Raw genomic sequence first — 21,742 nt, 5'->3', positions numbered from 1 at the left:
GTAGTTCGGTAATTAATCTTGGTTCCACAAGGAATGGGAAATCTCTGCTCCATTCTCCAACCCTTTGCACCTACTGAATGTAATTCCGATGTTTATCTTTTTTCCATTTCATTTTATAGCCTAACTGCAGGCAATGCAAATAAAACTCAGGTAGCCTTTTTGATCTCAGTCATTCTCTTTTTAAACTGAGTGATTGAAGTAGTTTTGTTCTTCTCTTACAGCAACCAGTACTACAGCACACAAATCCTAAATTTGTATGTTTTTCCTTCAGATTGCTTACTGAGTGGCATATATAAAATAAATCACTACTTTTCTCATTACCTAGAAGCTTTAAAGTACATAAGTAGTTAGCAATGTCATCCCAAGGATATCATCTGTGGACATTCTAACTCCCATTGGCATTTTTTAGAGAACCAAGTTGTGATACACAAGGCAAGAGTCATCATCATGTAGTTTGACACACCTAACTCTGTAGAAGTTACAAGCCTTTATTTGTTTACTGCTCTAAGTGTAATATGCGGAGTGATTAATCGTATTTTTAATACACTCCAAAACTGAGGGTGGTGGAATTACTGTTCCTGGAGGTCTCTAAGAAAAGGGTAGGTATTGCACTGAGTGGCATAGTTTAGTGGTGTGGTGGTGAGGGGCTAATAGTGGTTGGACTAGATGATCTTAGTGGACTTTACAACCATTCTGATTCTATTAATTTTAGCCTAAATTCTCTGAAAGGAAGTTAAAAAGTTTTTTTATAAAAATCAGTGAAAAACAGTGTTTTTGTAAAAATCATTGAACAAAAAGCTTAAACATATGACACTTAAGTACATGAAGATTATGTTTTACAACAAAAGGCCTTCTGGTACACATAGAACATTCTTAGCCACAGCTTTTCTTCCAATGTGTGATGACAATATTCCCTTGGTTCCCTTCAGAAATGAAATTAGAGCACAGCAGTGATAGAACATAATGAGCTGTTTGATGTGAACACCTTATATTGCAGGTTATCATGAACACAGAAAAAGGGTTCATATTTAAATATCTAACTAACCGGTTTTCATTTCTAAACAGATTAAACTCTACTGAACAACTCTGCACATCCTTTCTTCTCGATGGTCAGATTTCAGATCCAGAAACGGTCCATGAAATAAATGTTCCCTTATATAAATCTGAAGTTATTTTCTTTAGGAGGAGGCAGGATGTTCAGATTCAGTGGGGTGCCAGTTTAGTAATTTTGTTCAAAGTGCATGGTGAGAATAATCTTTCTCCTAAAATGAAGCACAAGGATAAGTAATAACTTTTTATGCATGATAAGCATCAAAAATATGAGCCTGCTGGTCTTTGCTTTTCATTTTTCTTTACCTTTGTCTTTCAGTCAGAGCCTCCTGCGGCGTGCACACAATGTGATCAATAACTCAATAACTTTTTTCATGCAGTAATTATCTCTATGTGGTATTATCTGAACACTGTTTTTCTTTATTACCCAAAAGATGCAGGAGATATTTATATAACCAGCTGATCCCATTTTGGATGAAGCTGCTTCAAGACAGCAGGCTAAAGTTTGTTTTAAATAGCCTTTTTTAACAAATGTTGTATGGAAAGCTTACAAGGTTGTACTTTTTTGTAAGGGAAAAATATTATAAATACTACTTTCTGCTTAATACTTTATATTTAATTAAGCACAAAGTAAATGAAATTGTCCTGTAAATTAACTGAGTTTCAAGCAATTATGCTAAGTGAATGTCTTTTATTCAGAAAATAGGTACAACTCTTCTGAAGACCCTGGATGATGCTGGATGATGACTTGACTACTAATTTTTTAGACTAAAGAGTTATCTTTAAAAATAACATTCCTCTGTGAAGTACATTCTCATTTCACTGGCTTCCAATTGTCACAGGTTGAGATCTTACAAGAGTCTCGAATGATGATTCCAGACTGTCAGCGGAGATTAGAAATTGCACATGCAGATCTCACTCAACTACTAGTAAGTACAGCATCAAAAACCACCTCCCAGTAAATGCTGATGGTGTTTGTTGGAAATGGATAAACATGCTTGTCTGCAGTGCAATTGCATCAGAACAGAACTGGATTGAAAATTACTTTTTGCAGGTCCAAAGACTGGCATCCTGTTACGTACTTCTGCAGTCCAACTCAGCTATCTGCTTATGCAGACTTGGCCTTCCATCTGTGAAAATTCTGTGTATTAGTATAGTAGAGACAGTCTATAATTGGATTTATACCCCACATGCACTTCAATACTAAACTGCTAGAATGAACTCTCAAGTTCCTGTGCTTGTTGCGTAACTGGAAAAAAGAGTTCACTCACTTTAGGTAGTCTTACTAGTGTGTCCTGTAGTGAACTGAAATATTCAGAACATTTTGTCTACTGCTCTTACTTTGCTACACACAAGAAACAAAACAGCTGAGTTGTTGCTGAGTAGTGGTTAAGCTATTTGTTATTGTGGTGGGTGCTTTTAACATACGAATACCATTGGGAATAAATAATATACAAATAGACTGACTGAAAATATACTAGGTTTGGATATTACTCTGTTTATTTAAAAGCTGAGTTTTCACCAATAATTCTACTACACAGGTAAAAGCTTCTGTGAGGCTAAAATACATGCTGTAAATTAAGCTTCAAACATACTTGATAGCTAAAATGCAAATCACTACTGAATGGAAGGCTTAAAGCATCTTGTCCTTGAGTAGCATGCCCAAGATGTGGCAAGATTTAGGATCTTCTGTCATTCAACTTGTAACTTGACTGTTAGCTTGTCTAGTCTTCAGCAGCATGCAGAAGCGATGCTATTGATCTATAATGCATGCTACACAAACTTAAAATCAGAAATATGGAGACTTACTATTATTGTTAAGAATTTGAAAGTCTTTCAGACGTTGTTTTATTTTCTTAGCACACCTTCAAAGCTTTTGTTAAAATGAACTGTGTAGTTTTGTTTTTTTTCAATTATGAAACTCTCCTTAAGTTTTTTTTTTTCTAATGGTGTTCTTGTTCTGAATATTGCTGTTACTGCTTCCAGTTGCACTTCCCTTGTTTTTTATTTCAGCGAATAAAATGAAGGTATACGTAGGTCAGATCTTCTCACACGACAGCCACTGTAGCACACCTTAAATAGGACAAAATAAATTGCCTGTGCTATGAATTGTGTAAAACTAGTGTTTTCAGTGCCCCATGTGTTTCAATATTTCCTCCCTAAATCCATTCTAATGTCAGTTATTATTGAAATACTTAAAAATTTTGTTTTTAATTCCAGGAAAATGAAAAAGAGTTGGAAGAAGCTGAAGAGTATAAAGAAGCACGTTCCATTCTAGAGTCGGTGAAGCTGGAAGCCTAGAAGTTTTTCAGTACCCTCTTTATATGTATTAGCACTGGGTCCATTTCACACTTTATTTGACTATAGCTCTGTTACTACTGCTGATTTGCTAAGGTTCTCTTTATGCAAACTAGTCTCTCTCTAACTGCAAGATGCATCAAATAAAGGATGTTCTGAAACATCTGTGTGTTCCACATTCCGACAAAACAAAAGCTTTTCCAGTTCACATCAACTACAGAAGGTTAAAAAAAAAAAAGCACCTGTTTAACGTAAGCTTAGGTTAAGAAACAGTGTACACATCAAATGTTAGCTATGTAAGGAATGTGAGGGGCTAATAAATACTTCAGAACCACCTTGTAACTGAAATAATTTCAAGCTATTAGAGCAACTACTCTGTACTGAAAGAGGAGATGGACCAAATGACCCTTTTCAAAGTCACTTTTTTCCTGTGATGCAATTTATTTGTAATTTTATCAAGTATTACTCCTTGTTTATCTTTGAGCCCAAGATGGAATTAAGAGCTGATTCCAAACCTTTCTCAATTTGCCTGAGGTTGATTTGTAGAGCCCAATTCACACAACTGCCATTGATCAAAACTAAGTTACTTTTTCAATAAACAGAATTTTGTAGCTATGTAGTATGTTGTTGGTTGGATCTGCTGGTAAGAGTTCTAGAGTGAACTCTTTTCACAGCTGTTCATCGTGGTGTAAGTGACTTTTTTGAACAAAGTTCAAAACCTGAAAAAACACACGGGTAAGGGAACAATGCTTGATCTGCATGGAAGATCATTTAAACACTATGAATACTATGTTCTTTCAGAATAGCTTTTTGAAATAGGAAACAGAACTGTTGAAGAAAGCTTTTTATGTTTTCTAGTTTGAAAATTTTGTAGCGTATTCCTTAACAGCAAAAAAAACAACAATGTACTTTTTGTGTGATGCTATCTTGGATACTCTTTATAAATGTTTTGTTAATTTGCCTGAGTTTGTGTAAACTGTAGTTTCGCTTACATTTATTTATGCACCTTGAGCACAGTGAGAGTAACATGTACTTTTCCATCACTCTGAAGTGCTGCTTTGAGAGAGTATCAGCGTAAGATTTCGGAACGCCTGCAGAATGACATGCTTTTGAATCAGGTTCCTCCACATCTCAGATCTACCTTATACAGTGCTAAGGTAAAACCGTTTGTGATAACTCTAAGGTTTCATAACAGTATATGCTAACCTTTCTCCCAGCATTGTATGCTGGCACGTAACTGTGAAATAGACCCTGCCCTCACAGGGCAAGTGAACTGCTAATGAGGAGAACATCTGTCTTTGTGTACTCATTTCTGTCATCCTCTGTGGAGCTTCACCAGAAATGGCAGCTGGAGCAGACGAAGCAGATTGCATGCCATACCAGTCAGTGTAACCAGCTATGCTTGCAGGCCATTGATTGCAGCGTGGTAAATAAATGCTGAACTGATGAGGATATATAGAAGGGGCAGCATTAAGTTTGCTGTGTAAGGCAGAAAGGCAGAACTTTAAAAATATGTAATATTCTTCAGTAGGAATAATATGCAATCCTGAAAAAAAGTGCAAAGAAATGATGTATAGTTGCTGAATAGCACAAGAAATGCATGTCAGCGTGACCACTAAAAACATCTGTTACATGTACTGGCTGAATGTACTTTGCTCTGGTGAGGCCACATTTGGACTACTGTGTCCAGTTCTGTTTCCCCCTGCTCAAGACAAACAGGGACCTCCTAGTAAGAATCCAGTGGTGGACCATGAAGATGATTAAGTGCCTGCAGAATGAGGAAATATATATATTATATGTATATAATATATAATATAATTATATAATATATATATATATATAATGAGGAAAGGCTGAGTAACCTGGGTCTCTAAGCTTGGAGAAAGGAAGACTGAGAAGGGGATCTGATAATATAAATATCCAAAGACAGGTGGGAGGCAAATGGATGAGGCCAGGCTTTTCTTGCTGGTGCATAGCAACAGGACAAGGAATAATTGCCTAAAACTTGAACATAGGAGGTTCCATGTAACATGTGGAAGAACTTCTTAATAGTAAAGGTTACGGAGCTCTGGAACAGGATGCCCAGAGAGGTTGTGGAGTCTCCTTCTATGGAGATACTCAAGACCTGCCTGGATGCCTACCTTTGCAGCCTATTGTAGGGTAACTGCTTTAGCAGGGGTGTGCACTTGATGATCTCTTGAGGTCCCTTTTAACCCTTGCGATTCTGTGATTCTGTGAATGGAAAACAAACTTTGTAGTATGGCTTAACTTGGCATTTAGTATTAGAAGTTTATGGGAATGAGTAGTAGTACCACATTCCAGAGAAAAGTTTCTTGGTGCAGGTGATTCTCTAGAGTAAAGTGATTTCTTTTGTCACAGCCCAAATAGTTTGCCTCCATGTTTTTGTCCAAGCAGTTTTCTAGCTTCCTCTGATTACATCATTAACTAAGATGATACTCTCCCTTGTCCCTTTTGTCTTCCCTCCTCTAAGTTATTGAAAAGATTGAGTGTGCTCTGTTGTATAGAAAATAGCCAGCCTCACTGATGAAAATCAAGATATGTTCATCAAATGAATTGCTTTCTTCTCATTTCCAGCTGCCCCTAGACATAGTTTCTGGGATGACAGCAGCAACCCACTGAAACTATACAAAAAAATTGTGACAAGGCAACGATAACAAGGGGCTGGCCTTTGAATAGTGACTGAGTAATCCATGCAGGTAACACATTCCTCATGCAATCAGAACAGTAGATCCAGTGATACGTTATGGCAGACTGAATTTTTCCAGCAGTGCTCTGAGTGATTGTTTGTACAGAAGATGATTTTTTGCTGACAAAACCTTTATCAATTAGACTGGATACAAGTTCCATAGTGAAGCATAATATAGACAGTTGCATCTTAGAAGTAGTATCATTATTACCCTCAGATCTTAAATTCAAAAAAGTAGCTACCTACACTATTTGGAGATACATAGTGTGCATTATCTAGTACAAGAGACCAGTCTCCTAAAAGGAGAAATCTCATGGGCAGTATTTTTTATTTCTGTCCTCTTTGAATTCTGTCCCTAGCTTTACTGATGCCTTTCAGAGTTTATCTGAGATTATCATGACCTGTGTTTATCTTTACATATTAATACCTGTTCATCTAGCACTCAAGTTTTCATGCTCTTATCATGAATGCATTTTACATCCAGGACAGAGGTGCTATCCTTTTATTTCTTGCTGGCAGAATATATTTGAGTGCTTTCTCAATTATTTGTCAGTCAAAAGACATTTCTTTTCTGAGAGGCCACAGCAGAGCAAGAGTCCATATTATACCCTGACTGAAGAAGCAAAAGATCTGAATTTCGAAGAAAACACAGGTAGAAAACAATAATTTGAATGTTATCAATATAAGACATCTGCCCATTTCTCTGATCATATACTTGCGAGCTACTACCTGTTACTCAGTTTACCCTTGCGCAGTTGGGATTCTTCTGTGACAGAGGACAAATTGCATCTAAGTTACCATGGCAATCCAAGCAAGAGGCAGAGCTTAACTTCTGGTGTCTTCACTTGGAAACTAACATTTCTCAAGTCCTCAGTTACACTGTGTATTCAAAAATGAAATTAGTTCCTGAGCAGTTTTGTCATCTAATTTAAATTTGTTCCTTCACTTGAAAAATCTTCATATAATTTCTTGCAAGTAGCTAACTTACAACCTGATTTGCTTTTGCTATTTTGTTAAAAATATTTTAACACTCAGCACTTTCTTCCTCAGAAAAAATTTCCCAAGGATTCTTTGAAGAATCTTGTATCCATAAAAGTAACTGATGATTCTAAAATAATGCTTCTGATGAGCCTCTAATACAGCCCATCTCAAAATGAACTCTCTCAAAATATCCTGCATGAAAAGCAAGCCTTGCAATTTGTTAGCAACATCTTTTGGGTTGTTGCTTTATGATGTTTATGTTCTGTTAGCAAAATCCAAGAAAACAATTTTCTTCTCCAAACCACAGGAAGTTGAATACTTCAGGAAAGGGTTCAAGAAACTCTACACTCCATCAGTAACAGTGGGAAGCACACCACAAAGTCACATCCCATTCCCCACACCCACATCCCACCCCACAACTCTAAAGCTGCACCTGTCTGGCTGAAGTTTCCACCCAGAACCTCTACTTAGAGTGTCTAAGTCTGTTATTTCCCCCAAAACACAAGCAGAGGAACAGCTGTCACTGAACTCTCGCACCCTTTTACCCTTTGATTCAGTAGCCAGCAGCTACCACTTATTGTAACATGTAGACTCTGCTCTTATAATCGATCACACTGTACTAGACACCAGCTGACAACACAATAAAACAACTGAAACTGTACTCTCAAAAAACAGAATTGTAAAAGGCACTGAGATGTGTTGAGAAGAATGGCGAGCAGGGAAATCACGATCTGGCCCAAATGCACTTGCACAAGGCACATCGCTACGGACTGGCCATTCCTAGCCATAGCTTATGAGTGTAAAAGAAAGAGATAAGATTGAACAATGTGTTTTTTCCTATCCACCAATATATTGTTCCCTGACTTGAATCTCACCTTCATAAAGTGGAAGATTTAGATTAAATGTAAGGAGGATAATTCTTGAATCAGAGGCGGTGAGGCGCTGGCAGAGCTGCGCAGAGAAGCTGTGGTGCCCCATCCCTGGAGGCACTCAATGCCAGGTTGGATGGGGCCCTGGGCAGCCTGAGCTGATGAGTGGCAGCCCTGCCCATGGCAGAGGATTGGAACAGGGTGATTTTTGATGTCCCTTCCAACTTAAGCTATTCTGTGATTTAGCTGAATTTCACTATGATCACACAGCATACTTAAAAGGAGTAAAACAGTTTAAGTCAAAGAGTGGATATCAGATCCAAGATTTAAGTAAACCTTCCTACAGGTAAGCCTTATCCTGTAGCCACATAAAAGGACTGTGATATACCTCTCCAGGGATGAATTAACTATACATACTTATTTTGATTTAAATCCTCGAAAAGGATGTGGTACAGCAAGTCACATTTAGAAGCTCTGCTAAATGCCTTGCAGTAGGAAAAGGAGACTAACTGCAGTCAAGCCAGTTAGCACAGTGACACTTGATCCAAGGGCAACCATTTCATACATCTCTAATGCTTGTGGATCACATCATGCTTCAAGCATTTTCATGATGCTCTGTCAGATTTTGCTTGTACTTTAGAAATGTACTCACAAAATGCAATAAACTAAGCAAGAAGTTTCTAGGCAGCAGCAAACATTAGGAGCTGGCAAAAAAAAAAAAAAAAAAAAAAAAAAAAAAAAAGGCTTTATCTGCTATCCAAAAGGTCTGTTTTCAAATCCTCCTTACTTCTACCCAAGTTAGTTCAAATCCAAATCTGCCAGTTAAAAGAAGAAGAAGAAGAAGTAAATAATGAATTGCTCTGTTTACTTAGAATAATGTACTGTTTTGGGGCATCTCATCTCCCATACTTCGGTTGAAAGCCTTCAGCATTCTCCTTCATATCACAAAGACTTCATGTAAAAGCATTACTACAGTTGGAAGCTACAGTGAAAGGAATGAACCAATGGGAAAAGCTCGGGAAAACACTGGAAATCACGACTAAAATACGGTCTGTATAGAATGATGGGATTAATTCAGGTGTTTTAACCTGTACAATACATTGAGTGACAGTGGCAGCAGTTCCCAAGCATGTAAAAGACCATGGAGGGAGGGAATAAATCTTTGGTTGATAGGTCACACAAAATGCAATGAGCGTCAGTTTCAGCTTAGACAAAATTTAGCATGGTTCCTCACCCCTGAGAAAACAGATAACTCTCAACACGGAGCTGAGATACTGGGCCAGACAGCTCTGTTACAAATCACACAGGTATAGCTTGTCCTGCCTGAAACATACCCACAGGGAAAACCATCTAATAAGGGATTGTAGCAACTCTTTCCCTGAGCAGAACTGATCCCTAGCGCTCACCACCCACACAGAAATGTAAAAAAGGTAAGTTTCATGACACACCTGAATCGCTCCACAACATCAAAGAAATTATTGTCTCTCAAAGGAGGGAATTACAGTGGTGCATATCAAACCTTTCAGATCTTGCACTGCACGTTAAAATGCAGCAGACCTAAAGGAGTGGAAAATGATCCTCCTGAAGGAAAAAAAAGTGGATTACAATCCAGAAAAGGTTATTTTGTCTGATTTCCCACTTGCTTTTATTCATGTTTCTGAACAGTCACCATTAATGCATAGCAAGATGTGCCTCAAATTTCTGACTTGACAGTGTTGTTTATTTTGTGCACAAGCAACTCATTCAGGTAAAGGGGTTTGGCCTGAAGCTTAGAGCTGAAGGATGGAGCTCACATGACACCAGAAGTGAACTATGAAGCCTACTAAAAGAAACTGTGAGAGAAACAGTAACATCACTGTAGTCTAAGCCTTAACACTTGAGTGAAAGGAGAAGAAAATGTGCTATTTGTGGCCTAACTGCCTTAACCACTTGATATCTGAGGACATAGAATGTTCATAAGGAACCAGGACTGCACTGGCTCTTTATAAAAGTTGGGAGATACAAGGAGGACGTACCTATTGAGTTCTGTCCCATGTACAATCTTGTCTACTGTGCATTACTGTATACAGCATGTGCCTTGTGATAAATCCAAGGGCCTAGGACTTCAGAGAAGATAGCACAAGAGATGTACAACTCCAGCAATTCTAGTTTTCTAAATGTGTATGTAACCATGGGAAAGGAAGAGGGAACAAATCATAAAAAAAAAGCAGCTGATCTTCACAGGTTACTTGCTAGAATGACCTAGAATCCAGTGTTCTTGACCAAATATCATTGGAATTCACTGAAATCCAAAATCTAGAACAAATCAACCTAAACATTACCCTTAACAAAAAGAAGGAAAAGTTTAACCTTGCAACAAATTGTTTCTCTTATTGTTCTGCAGTTTCTGTAGACATTACATCAGTTGGAAGGAAACCCAATGACCCAGAGAAAGGGCCTCAATTAGTAAGGTTAACAGAAGCTGTATAGGTTGAAATTGGAAAAATAAGCACTTTATTTATGTATCAATTACTGCTTGCCCCCCATTTCAACGAAAGGAAATAAAATTTTCTCATCCTTACTAACAATCCAGCAGCCTCCTCCTGCCCCAGTGTAATTAGTGGTAAATTTCACCACAGTTCTCCACAAGCAATCAAAAAGGCTACCTAATTAAGAAAGTAATTAGTTTACGCAGATAGATGTGAATGGGTAGATTAGTTTATGAAAATAATATGAAATTCCTCTAGATGCTTTTAGAGCCTTGGCTTCCTACTGTTCTACAGTTTCTATGCATTTCCAGGGGAATGGGCTTAACAAAAAAAATAATAATAAATAAAGCAAAAAAAAAAGCACTTTCTATTATTATGTATTACGATACCTTCCAAAAATAATTTATCAGATGTGTCAATCTCATAATTTATCCTCTGTTTTCAACACAGAAGATAAACTTTATGTTTTTGTGTAAAAGTCAATGGCTCCACAAAAGAACTAGCAGTCTCTCAGATTGTTTACACAATACCTATAATTAGGTCACCTAGGTGTCAAGCTGAACTGGTGCTGAACCTGTAAGATTCAAAAGCCATCACTCAGCATGCTGCAGAATTTTTAGAAGCTGAGAACAAGTCCTGCTCCCAGACAAGGACCCAGGGCTCTCTGTCCCAAGTATTCTTCTGCCAGCAGAAGCCAGCAGCTAACCCCCTGGGCAAAGAATGCAGTTTTCTCAGGGTGAAGATCAACCCTCACACTCTGCATGTGTTGACTCATGCAGTTTTCCCAAATGCAGGAAACTTGATTATATCATCTGTGTCAGCAGGGTGCTGTATTCTCTTTCTTTTAAGCTGGGGGATGGATGGGGTAGGGGACACAAAAGCCAGTATCCAATGCTCAATTGAAAAGAGTGAGAAGCATGTACAACATCAATCCCTGATGAAAAATAGTTAACTAGGGGATGTCCAAAGGCTGCATCTTGGCATAGTTGGGCAAATAAAAAAGTTAAGTTGTAAACTTAAACGCTGTATTCTTTAAGAAATAAATCATAGAATCATAGAATCATAGAATTGCTCAGGTTGAGACCCTAGAGTTCATCAAGTCCAACCATGACCTAGCCATACTACCCTAACTCTAACAACCTCCGCTAAATCATGTCCCTGAGCACCACATCCAGACGGTTTTTAAACACATCCAGGGATGGTGACTCAACCACCTCTCTGGGGAGCCTATTCCAGTGCTTAGCAACCCTTTCTGTAAAGAAGTGTTTCCTGATATCCAACACAAATTCACCCTGGCACAACCTGAGGCCATTTCCCCTCATCCTGTCACCTGTCACCAGTGAGAAGAGACCAACCCCGCTTTTGCTGCAATCACCTTTCAGGTATTTGAAGAGAGCACATATATGAAACTGAAATTTTAAGCAATGATATTGAAAAGATGCAACTACATGTACTGAATTCATTAATAGATCGGCTTTCAAAGGATCCAGGTGCCAGCTTTTATTTTGCTACCTCTGGAGTGCTACCCTCTGCTCTGAGGAACACTGAATCAATTGGAAATTTCTAGATAATATGGACTCTGGAGAACCCATGCTGAAGACATCTGACATTACAAAGCATACCCTGTGTTGCACTAGATGGAGCTAGTGAAAAACAAGAAGCTTTTCCACTGATCAAAATATAGCAATTTTCAAATCAGTGCAAACAGACCTCAGAGTACTTAGTCAAAGCCAATTTAAAATAAATAACCAGCGGCATTACCAGTCTGTGTGAAGTGTGGTGGTGCACCCAGTTCATTTCTGAGTACTGTTGAGCATTTACATAGAAAGATCATCTAAAGAGTCATCACATTAGGTCCTTTCTGTGCCAAGAGACTGCACAAATAAAGGAAAATAATAGTACAACGGATTTTATGATCTTGATGTTCATTCAAACCAGTGAATGAGACAAGCAAAGGCTTAAAAAAACATGCAATCAAGACATTAAGACTCTCAGCCAGACTACCCAATACCTACCAGAAACCAGTTTCTTTCCATAGTTAGTCCGAGTTGTGAGGTATATTGGAAGCTGGAAGGAGGACAACCAATGCTCTCATTTGGCTTTGAACTCAAGCTCTTACAAAACAGCAGCTAAAACAAACACAAAAACAAGCAACGCAGTCTTAGGAGAACAAAGGACAGATGTGAGAACAGAGGTGCCAATAAAAATAGTGTAATATCATATGGCAAATGCTAAACTAAGGGTTCCAAGGCAGAGCCATTTCTCTTCTGGGTAATAGAGAGGTGAGAGGGGAGAATTCACATCCTAAATACTTGTCTCTTCGGAGGAGCCTGGAGCTGAGCTGACATGGTCATTAAACTATCTTCTTATTAAGAGGAGTACTGCTAGAGTAAGGTCGAGACAAATTATAGAAATGAAACATTAAGGGAAAAAAGGTCAGACAGTTTTGCCAAGACTATAAACATCCTGTGGATAAACAGAAAATTCCAGTCCCATCTGCACCTTTCAGAAAAATTTCTATTTGATTTTAATGAAAAACTCAGCTGGAGCTGGACAAATACTCTCTATTTGCACTGTAAAATATTAAACCTTGCTCAAAAATTGCAACATCATCAGTTGCCTGTGATCAAGAGCACTTTACAGCTGGTTTAACTTCAAAGATGTGTGCTACTCTTCTGTTCCTTCTGAAATAACCAATCTACATTCAAGTTTTGCTTTTCCCTTATGTAGCTCAAACAGAAAAATGTGGGGAGAAAAAAAAAGTTACATGTTTTTTAAGCAAAAGAAACACTTACACACTGGCTACAGTTTAAATGAGCAAGACATAGAAAAACTTTACTTTGTATTAGAGCCACTGCAAGGCAAGGAAGTAGATAGTCATCAGGAACAAGATACCAACAGTGATGCACTTTTGTTTTGTTGTTCTCCAGCAAATCAGTTAGCCTCTGCAAGCTCTTTTATAAAATAAATCCTAAGTGTTTTGAGATTATTTTTTTCCAGTGGTGATGTGATGTCAGTATTATTTCACGATTCATACTTCTGTCCTTGGTAAAAGCTGTTGAGTGAGCAAATCACAACTGACCGGAGAAGCAAGAAATACTTCATGGTTAAGAAGCTTACACTCAAAGACGTAGACTTCAGAACTTCTTCATACTTTGAAGCCTGTAAGCACTGATAGTTTTAAGATTAAGTTTAACTTAATAATTATGGGATATTTTGAGTTTGTAGAATACTGTATTAGTGGTAGATAGATAGTACTGTTAACCAAGCAGAAGCAACTTTTCTCTTACAAGAGGAAGATTACACACATTGCAAGATAAGTACATGAAAATTGTCGTTTCAATCTGTAGCTGATTTTTAAAGTGTTTTTCACCAGAATTTAAGTTGTCAACTGTAGTAAATCTGACCAAAATGTTCAGAGAGGAAGAGAAGGATGAAGAGGGGTAAGAGCTGAAGAGTCTGTTGGCAGGAAGTTAGTTAGGCTGGAACATAAGAGTTCGTCTCCAAATACATTACTCAAGCCAAGAGCAAAGCACCCTACCTTCCAAAACATACAGCTGCCTGAAAGCACATACACTGTTCTTAAAATGTTATTATGGCTAGATGATCACAAAGAACAGAATGGTTTGCAAATCAGGATAAAGAGCTTACCAAAATGTCACAAGACAAAACATTCACCCACCAGTCAACTACTTTCTGAGCTACAATGAGGTGAGAGAAGTTTTACCAACACTTACATAAAGACAAGCTCTCTTCGGTTCTTACTCACTAGGAATCTCAATAAGCAGTCCAAGGAGCAAGCTACTGTTTTCAAACATTGAGTTCAAAAAGAAACACACTTATTCTCACTATATTGGGCTATTTTATCTCTGCTTCTCTAATTCTTCCCCTGCAGAGTACAAGGAAGGCATACTCTGAAGACAGCACAGGAGAGAAGAGCAGTGACAGCTGGGAGCCATCCAAAGTAAAGAAGGCCACTTGCAGGAGGTTTCCTCCCCCAGCATGTCACCATCCCCAGTGCTGGGCTCTCCCCTGCAACCTCTCACTGATTCATTAGCTGTAAATAATGTGACTTAGGAAGGAAGCAGAACTTTATTAACATTCAGAGAGGCCAGCACTGCAAATGAAGACTCGATTTGCTGATTACTAGCAGCCAAGTTCTACATTGTGTTCTGGCTCCCTCCCCAATTTGGATGCTCTAATACATTACTTTCTCTCTAGTTCCTGACTCCCAGTGAGCAGAAATGAACAAAATGTCACTGCCACCGTTGCTTTTGGTACTGGTAAAGGAAATTCAGCACACTAAGTCTAAAACTATATGACTGTGTCCATCTTTGTCCCTGCCACCATCAGAGTATGCAAAGGGCAGAAGTTATGATGGAGTTCCTAGACTCCAACTTCTTCATTCAGTACACCAACGGGCATCTGCAATCTGGTTGGCTGCAATCACAAGTGCTCCTATAATGCAGGAAAAAAAGGAGGTTCTAGGGTTCTACCAACTTAATGCTTGGCCACTGCTCCGAAGCTAAATGAAATACTTCTTCTGTACGTACTCCAGTTCTCATGCCCAGACATTTTGCCAATACACAAAGTAACCTCCATAAGAAAATCTTACACCTTCTCCTCAGCTGCAGCATGAAGAAAAAGATGGCTTTCAGTACTGTAGCTTCTACAGTAATAGAGTAAACAAAACCCTGAGTTGTGACTCAGCTTCCCTTAAGTCACTCTGCTTACAGTAAGCATCTGCTATAGCACAAACTTGTGCTTTCAGTTGAGAGGGTCAGCTGAATGTGAATGTGAAAGAATGAACACGATGTATATTAAGGTCTGCATGATTCTGTGAATGAGATGAGATACGGGAAGAGAGTCCCACATTCATTATTGTGTGTTTCAGGAAACAGAAATGCTTCTTCTTTGAGAACATTGATTCAAACATTGTCAATCACGATCCAAAACTTAGCCACTGCCCACGTGGATCAGGAAGAGAGAGGTCCACAAGCAGCAGTTTGAATCTGCTCATAACATGGCATGCAGGTCAAGAAAACAATGGTAGGAGGTATGACAATGAAACGCTATCAGAAAGCATTCTTTTGAAAAAAAAAAAAAAGCATCTTATTTCTCTCCAGCCAGCCAGTAGTAGAGTCTCCTAGGACACCATTTTTTTTTTTGCTAAACAGGATGCACAGTTTTCTCTAACATAACCAACATTGAAAAACGTGAGATGTTTAATTCTTTTCCTAAAAGGCCATCATTTAAAAATAAGCAAAAAAAACACAAAAAACAAAAACAAAAACAAAACAAACAAAAACAAAACAAAACAAAAACAATTTTAAGAGTTGCTTTTGTTTCCAAGGCTTACTTCAGAGTTCTAACAAGTATTGAGGCTATGCAAAAAAATTACTCCCAGTGAGATACCCTGAACTAGAGCCTAGCCAGTCCTGCATGTCTCCATCATTTTAGAAATACTAAAATGGGAGACGAATGTGACCTTTTGCTATGAGCACTTCCTTAAACAAATAAATAATGTTGCAAATAGCTTACAACTACAAAACCCTACACACACACACACACAGGCACTGTGTGCACAGAGACAGCCATCAGGAGAACACATTGCACCGGGGTCAGAGCGCTGGACGGTGCTTTCAGTCGAGGGGCTTCACTGGTCTCATGGTTCTCAGTTCTCTGCTGCCAGTGCAACATTCCCTGATTTTGTGCTAATGTCACACAGACCTTTTCCTCATCAAGAGACCTGACCTTTACCAGGCAGTGCAGGTGTTGGGCTGAGCGGAGAACTGTTCCTGCTGACAATAAGAACAAAATGTGGATTTCATCTCTTCCTTAAGTTACTGAGAGCAAGCAAAGGAAGAAAAATACCCTGCCCTTTATTTTATTTTAGTATTTCATATGCAAGCTGTTTTTCTTGATTAGTTCAAAAAACCACCAAGATGTGCCCAATTTTACACTATTAAAACACAAACAAAAAAAAGCTGGGGCAGGGGGGGTTGGGGGGGTTGAACGCAAAACAACATTTTTCCCTCTATCACACAGCAGAGCCAGCATGTAATTTCCCCAGGGAGCGGTAGGCAGCCTATTACCCCATTTGCTTCCCTTTTATTTTATGTAAATATAACACTCTGCTCTCCGACCGGCCTTGCCTTTCAGTGGTGGTGAAGCAGTCCCCTCAGTGCTAGGACAGCACCACACAACCCCTCACCAACTTGGCCAGTGGTGGTGCCCCCTCACACTGCCCTGGGCTCTGTGGTGCTTCTCTCCAGGCCTTTCCCCCCCTTGCCCCTCAGTACTCCCATGGACCCAGGCCTGGCTGCCTGCCCCATCCCTCCCTCACAGCACTACACTGCTGGCCACCATCTCTCGTCGCGAGGCCCTGTACATGTGCAGCAGATGACTGTTGGGTGGACGTCTTTGCAGCCTCCCTGGCACCCAGCAGTGTGCCTGCAGCTTTGGTTCTTCCTCATCTGCTATTTTGGATCTGAACAGCCTTCTCCTCTTCGTGGCCCAGTGGAGAATGGCCTCGTGCCCTCACAGCTGTTGTTTCCCACCTCATGGAAGGGCTAGGCTCTGTCTCTCGTGGCTGCCAGGCTGGGGACATTACCTATCACCCAAGAGGTGCAATAGTGGCAGCCCAGTGGTCTGCGGACACACTCAGTGGGCACACGGGAGGAGGGAGCCACTGAGCTTCCTACCCATCTCGTTAAAAACAGCCGTCCTAACGGCTTTAAAAAAAAAAAAAAAAAAAAAGGCAAGAATCATAATCCCTCTCTCCAGGCGCCTCGGGGCGCGGGGCCCAGGGTATTGGGACGGTCGGTCTCCGGCGGGGCGGCGCGGTGCGGGGTGCGGGGACCGCGGGGTTGGGGCTGCGGGCCGGGCGGCAGTGGGCTCCGACCGTCCCCGGGAGCGGGAGCCCGGCGCCGGGCTCTTCACCGGTTCGGATATTTTGTGCAAGTCCCAATATTCACCCAAGCCTCATTACCACCTCTTAATGAGACCCCTTTACTCCGTGACGTGCAACCGCTCCATCTCATTAAGGAAATCGCTCTTCAATGCTGATTATTTTATTTGCAGCCATAATTATATTTCTTTCGGCTAAATCACGGTTTAATCGAGCCCACATGGAGGGCAGCAGCACTAATTACGGCGGGAGATGCGGTGGCGGTGGCTGTTCGTCGGCCCGGCCCGAGGAGGAGGCGCCCGAGGCGGGCGCGGGTGCTGCGCTCCCCGGCGGGGCCCGGCCGGGAGCAGGGCGGAGGGCTGGGGCCGGGGAGGTGGTCTCCAACACAACAACTTATTACTTCTAATTCCCCGACTGTCACCAAATCACCTGCACGAAACAAGAATCTAATTTGTTAAGCTGGCATTTCTGCAGATGGAAGATCGATTTTCTCTTTAGATTTCTCTAATTGAGTGAATATAGACGCCCCGAATTAGCCGCAGTCGGGCAGGAGGGATAAAGAAGGGGGGGTAGAGGTGGGGGGAGAGTGGGGGGGGGGGGGGGGGGGAAGAAAAAAAAAGTCAACAAAAATCATCCTTGTAAAATAAGCCATATTACCTCTAGAATTGCCCCCAAAATAATAAAGGAAGGTGGATCGAAAGGTCCCAGATTGAGTGACAGTCATATTTCTGGAACTAACTGGTTTTTAAAAGAAAAGGTTAGGACGGACGGAGAATGCTAAGTAACGGCGCGCGGGAGAGATGGCTGAGCTCTGAAATTGCTTACAGAATTACATTTGTTTTTCTTGTGATTTTATTAAAAGTCACTCCTCATCTCCAGAATGCGTGAAAATATCTACTTTCCACTCAGATACACCACATTAACTTGTTGGAGGCGAATTTGTTTGTTTGTCTATTTTATTTATTTGCCAGATAAGATTGATGCAGTCTTATTAGCGCTATATCTAGTTATAGGAAGAGATAAGGATGAGATGTTTTCTTTTTATTCCAATTACTAGACTTGTCACCTAACTGAATAACTGATATATGATTATTTATCTTGAGTAAATAGAAATCAGAAAAGCAGCGAACTTAACACATACAAACAAAATATGTATGTTTCTTATTACTATATACCACCTATGTCATTGAGGAGATCAAAGCTGCGGTGTTAAAAAGGAGAAAGTTAAATCCCCCACGTCAGTCCGCGATGTACGTCGTGCCATTGCTATGCCTGGGGGCTCGTTTTTCCGGACACTCGGAGAAATTTCGCATTAAAAAATAATAATAATAAAAAAATAAAATAAAATAAAAATACGCGAGCGTATAAAATAAATTTTTCAAAAGCCAGTGGGAATACTTTTCCCAGAACTGCCCCGTTTCCCCAGACAGACGCGTATTTTGAAAATGGTTCGTACTGGTGATCCCTTTGCTTCGAGTAACGCTGATAATTCCTGCCTGACTAAATAAGCAAAATAGAGCGGAGCGTTGTATGGGAGCTCGGCATTTCCAAGTTTCTGAACTTATATTAATAAGCACAAGACTGTACATAAATGCAGACACACAAAGCTGGGGGAGAGGAGGAGGTGACTTTCGTGTGCACAGAGTTTGCATTTGGGCGCAGGAGGTCGGGTGCGGGGGTGTCAGGCATACCTTGTATTAAAATAGCTTTTTCCCCATAAAAGACTGGCTGTCATAGTTGTGATGAAAATTAATTGATAGAAGCCATCCTTTCAATCTAAAGCAGCCGCTCCGCCGTCGAGCTCTTCCCCGCAGCCTGCCAGCGAGGAGAGAATCGGAGATGCCGCCTTTGACTTAGCCGGAGTGAGATACAGATATTCAGATAAATAAGAAAATAGGAGGAAAACGACGCTCTTAAACGCGTTTGAGGGGGGATGACAGGAGGCTCGAGCTCTCCGTGCCGTGCTCGGAAAGGCTATTTTCGGAACGTCTGACGGCTGCGTTTCTTATCAGCTGCGATCGTTCTTGCCTCGGATGTGTTTAAACTTCATGAAGTTGCTATCAAAGAAGTATATTTATTACTGCTACAAAATGCTGCATGCAGTCTAATGTCGTAAAGCAGCGATGATCATCATATTTAGCTCTGACTAGAATGAATAAATTGGGATCTGTAGCTGCTGGCAGACTTGTCCTTCATTTCCAAATAAGTCATTTTTTCGAGGGGGTTTATTGAAATAAAAACACGTGTTTATGTTTTTCCATTTCTTAACTCCAAATTACGCCTAACGAAAGGATATAGTTTGATTTGTCATCTGTGTTTAGGCTGTGCCGATGTGGAAAAGTAAACAGGAGCCTAAGTCACTTGATTTGTTTTCTATAAGCAAATAACACTCAAAAGCATAGCTGTAATTTACGATGAATTAAAATTGATTCTTTTCATCAGGCAAGAAAATAGGGAAATGTGAGGTCGTTAATTATTGAGGGAGGCGCCTCTCATTAAAGCGAACAGTGTTACAATGCAGCACTGAGGAGCGGGAATGTGAATAACAATACCCGATATTTCAGCGCTGCCGCCTGGAGATACCAAAAAAGCAGCGCGAAGAAGCCAGGCAGCCCAAAGTTACATCCGATAAACGCCAGGAGCGTGTGCTAAGTGTAAAAAGCAATTACATCGCTCTGCATACAGCAGCCCCCTTAACTGGATGGATGCTCAATAAATGCATAAATAAAATATCAAATTACAAACCCGATCAGCCATTTACGCCAAGCCACCCCGCTGACTTTAGCAGTTTAACCTTATTTTATCGTGTTTCTTGCTCCAAATATAATTATTCAGCCAAAAGAAGGTTCTGTTCCTAAATCAGAGCAGAATTGGTTAAATACACTTGTTTATATTACAGCCTCATTCAATCAGGGCTTGAGTTTAGCTGCGAGGGGAGGGGGAGAGCGCCGGGGGCCGGAAAGTTCTCTCCCCTTTTTTCCCGGGGTCACAGCGCCGGAGAATTGGGGTTACGTCGCAGTGGCTGCGGCACGCCCCGGCCCGCGGCCCTTCCGCAGGCGGTCGGCGGCCCGCGGGGAGGCGGGGAGCGGCGGCCCCGGCCCGGACCCCGGTCGGGCCCGGCGGAAGGGGAAGAGAGGGAAGGCGAGGGGGGAGACGATCTCCCGGCGCCAAGCCCCTTGGCAGGCGCTCCCGTACGAAATTCAATCTCTATTTTTTATGAGAAGTAAACTGTCTAAATAAATTTTATTAGGGGCAACCAATATATTTTCTGGTAGTTCCCTTTGTTCCAGTTCTACGTGTGTGTAACAATCTAAAACCTATTTATTGAGGAAAAATCACTGGATCCGTCATAGAAAATCCTTTTACTTTGCTCTGAAGTGATTTCTGAAGACACTCTTGTCACTCTGAAGATTTTGGGCCATTGCGCTAAAGCTTTTCCTTGTTAAGAACTTCAGTTCCTACGATCATGTGGGGAATACCGTAAATTATAACAGGGAATGGACTTGACTGGCAGTTTTCTGGCTGCGCTGGGAAAATGCGAAGATGACGGGAAATAAAATCCTTGTAAATACATCTCCAGCGCTGCCCAGGTGAATTCAGGCACTTGACAAAACAAGAGTGTGCGGAAGCGGAATGTGATTAGAGATTTTTACATATACCCCATTGTCATTTTTTCTCTGACACGCTTAAGCGTCAGCCCCGCTCTCCCCTCTCCCTCCTGCGGGCTTCCTTCTCTGATTTCCCCCCTTCCCCTAAGACGATTGCGCTCTGAAGTCTTGGAAGAAATGATTTAGTTTGTTTATACTGCTATAAAAATCAAGAGCAATAGAAAAGTCATAAAATGAAGCGCGCTATCAATCACACCGCAACATTGTTATTCAGCAGTTACTAACAGAGATTGATAATCCTTTGATTTCATCCCATTGTTATTACTCTGATGTGTCTGCACATTAACTATTACACATTTATTTATCGACCTGAAACACACAACAACACGGCACAGATACACACGCACGCCGCACTGCTGCCCGCAATAAGCTCCGCAGAAGAGGAGCCCATACCCTCACCGCCGGGGCACTTTTCCCTGTAGCTGCGATCATCCTGAGCCCCCGGCGGGCCCGGGCCGAACCCGGACCCCTCGCTAACTCGCGGCCCGGAGCCGCGACGCCCGCGCTCGGGCAGGGCCAGAGTCGCAGCGGCAGCGAAAAAGCCGTGGGCCCGGCACCGCCACCGCCCGCCGCCCTTCTCCCCGCCGGCGGCGCCCAGCCCGGCCCCGCACGGCTCCGCCGGCGCCTTCGGGGGCTCCGCTCCGCGGTTCTCGGCGCTCGGCGGCGGCCGCGGGCGGCTCTCGGGAACGTTCAGGGCAACGCTCCGTCCCCTTCTCCGCTGGAGCTACGCAGAAACTGTGATTTTCAAAGGGGAAAAAAAAAAAAAAAAAAAAAGCCGAAGAAATAAGATG

At 41.1% G+C, this 21,742-nt stretch overlaps 1 protein-coding gene across 1 annotated transcript in view; it reads left to right on the top strand.

Moving 5' to 3' along the window:
- TBCA (tubulin folding cofactor A) overlaps nucleotides 1–3,511 on the top strand; it is a 31,342-nt gene extending 27,831 nt beyond the window's left edge. The window contains exons 3-4 of the mRNA XM_031610132.2: nucleotides 1,893–1,979; nucleotides 3,271–3,511. Of these exons, the coding sequence (XP_031465992.1) occupies nucleotides 1,893–1,979; nucleotides 3,271–3,351 (168 nt within the window). The 3' untranslated portion in view covers nucleotides 3,352–3,511. The remainder of the gene's footprint in view (nucleotides 1–1,892; nucleotides 1,980–3,270) is intronic.
- Nucleotides 3,512–21,742: the final 18,231 nt, after the last annotated feature.

Source organism: Phasianus colchicus, chromosome Z, assembly GCF_987193195.1.
Source record: "Phasianus colchicus chromosome Z, bPhaCol1.hap1.1, whole genome shotgun sequence".
NCBI classification, from domain to species: Eukaryota; Metazoa; Chordata; class Aves; order Galliformes; family Phasianidae; genus Phasianus; species Phasianus colchicus.
The sequence above is the reverse complement of the archived record's forward strand: the minus strand, read 5'-3'. Positions and strand labels throughout refer to the sequence as shown.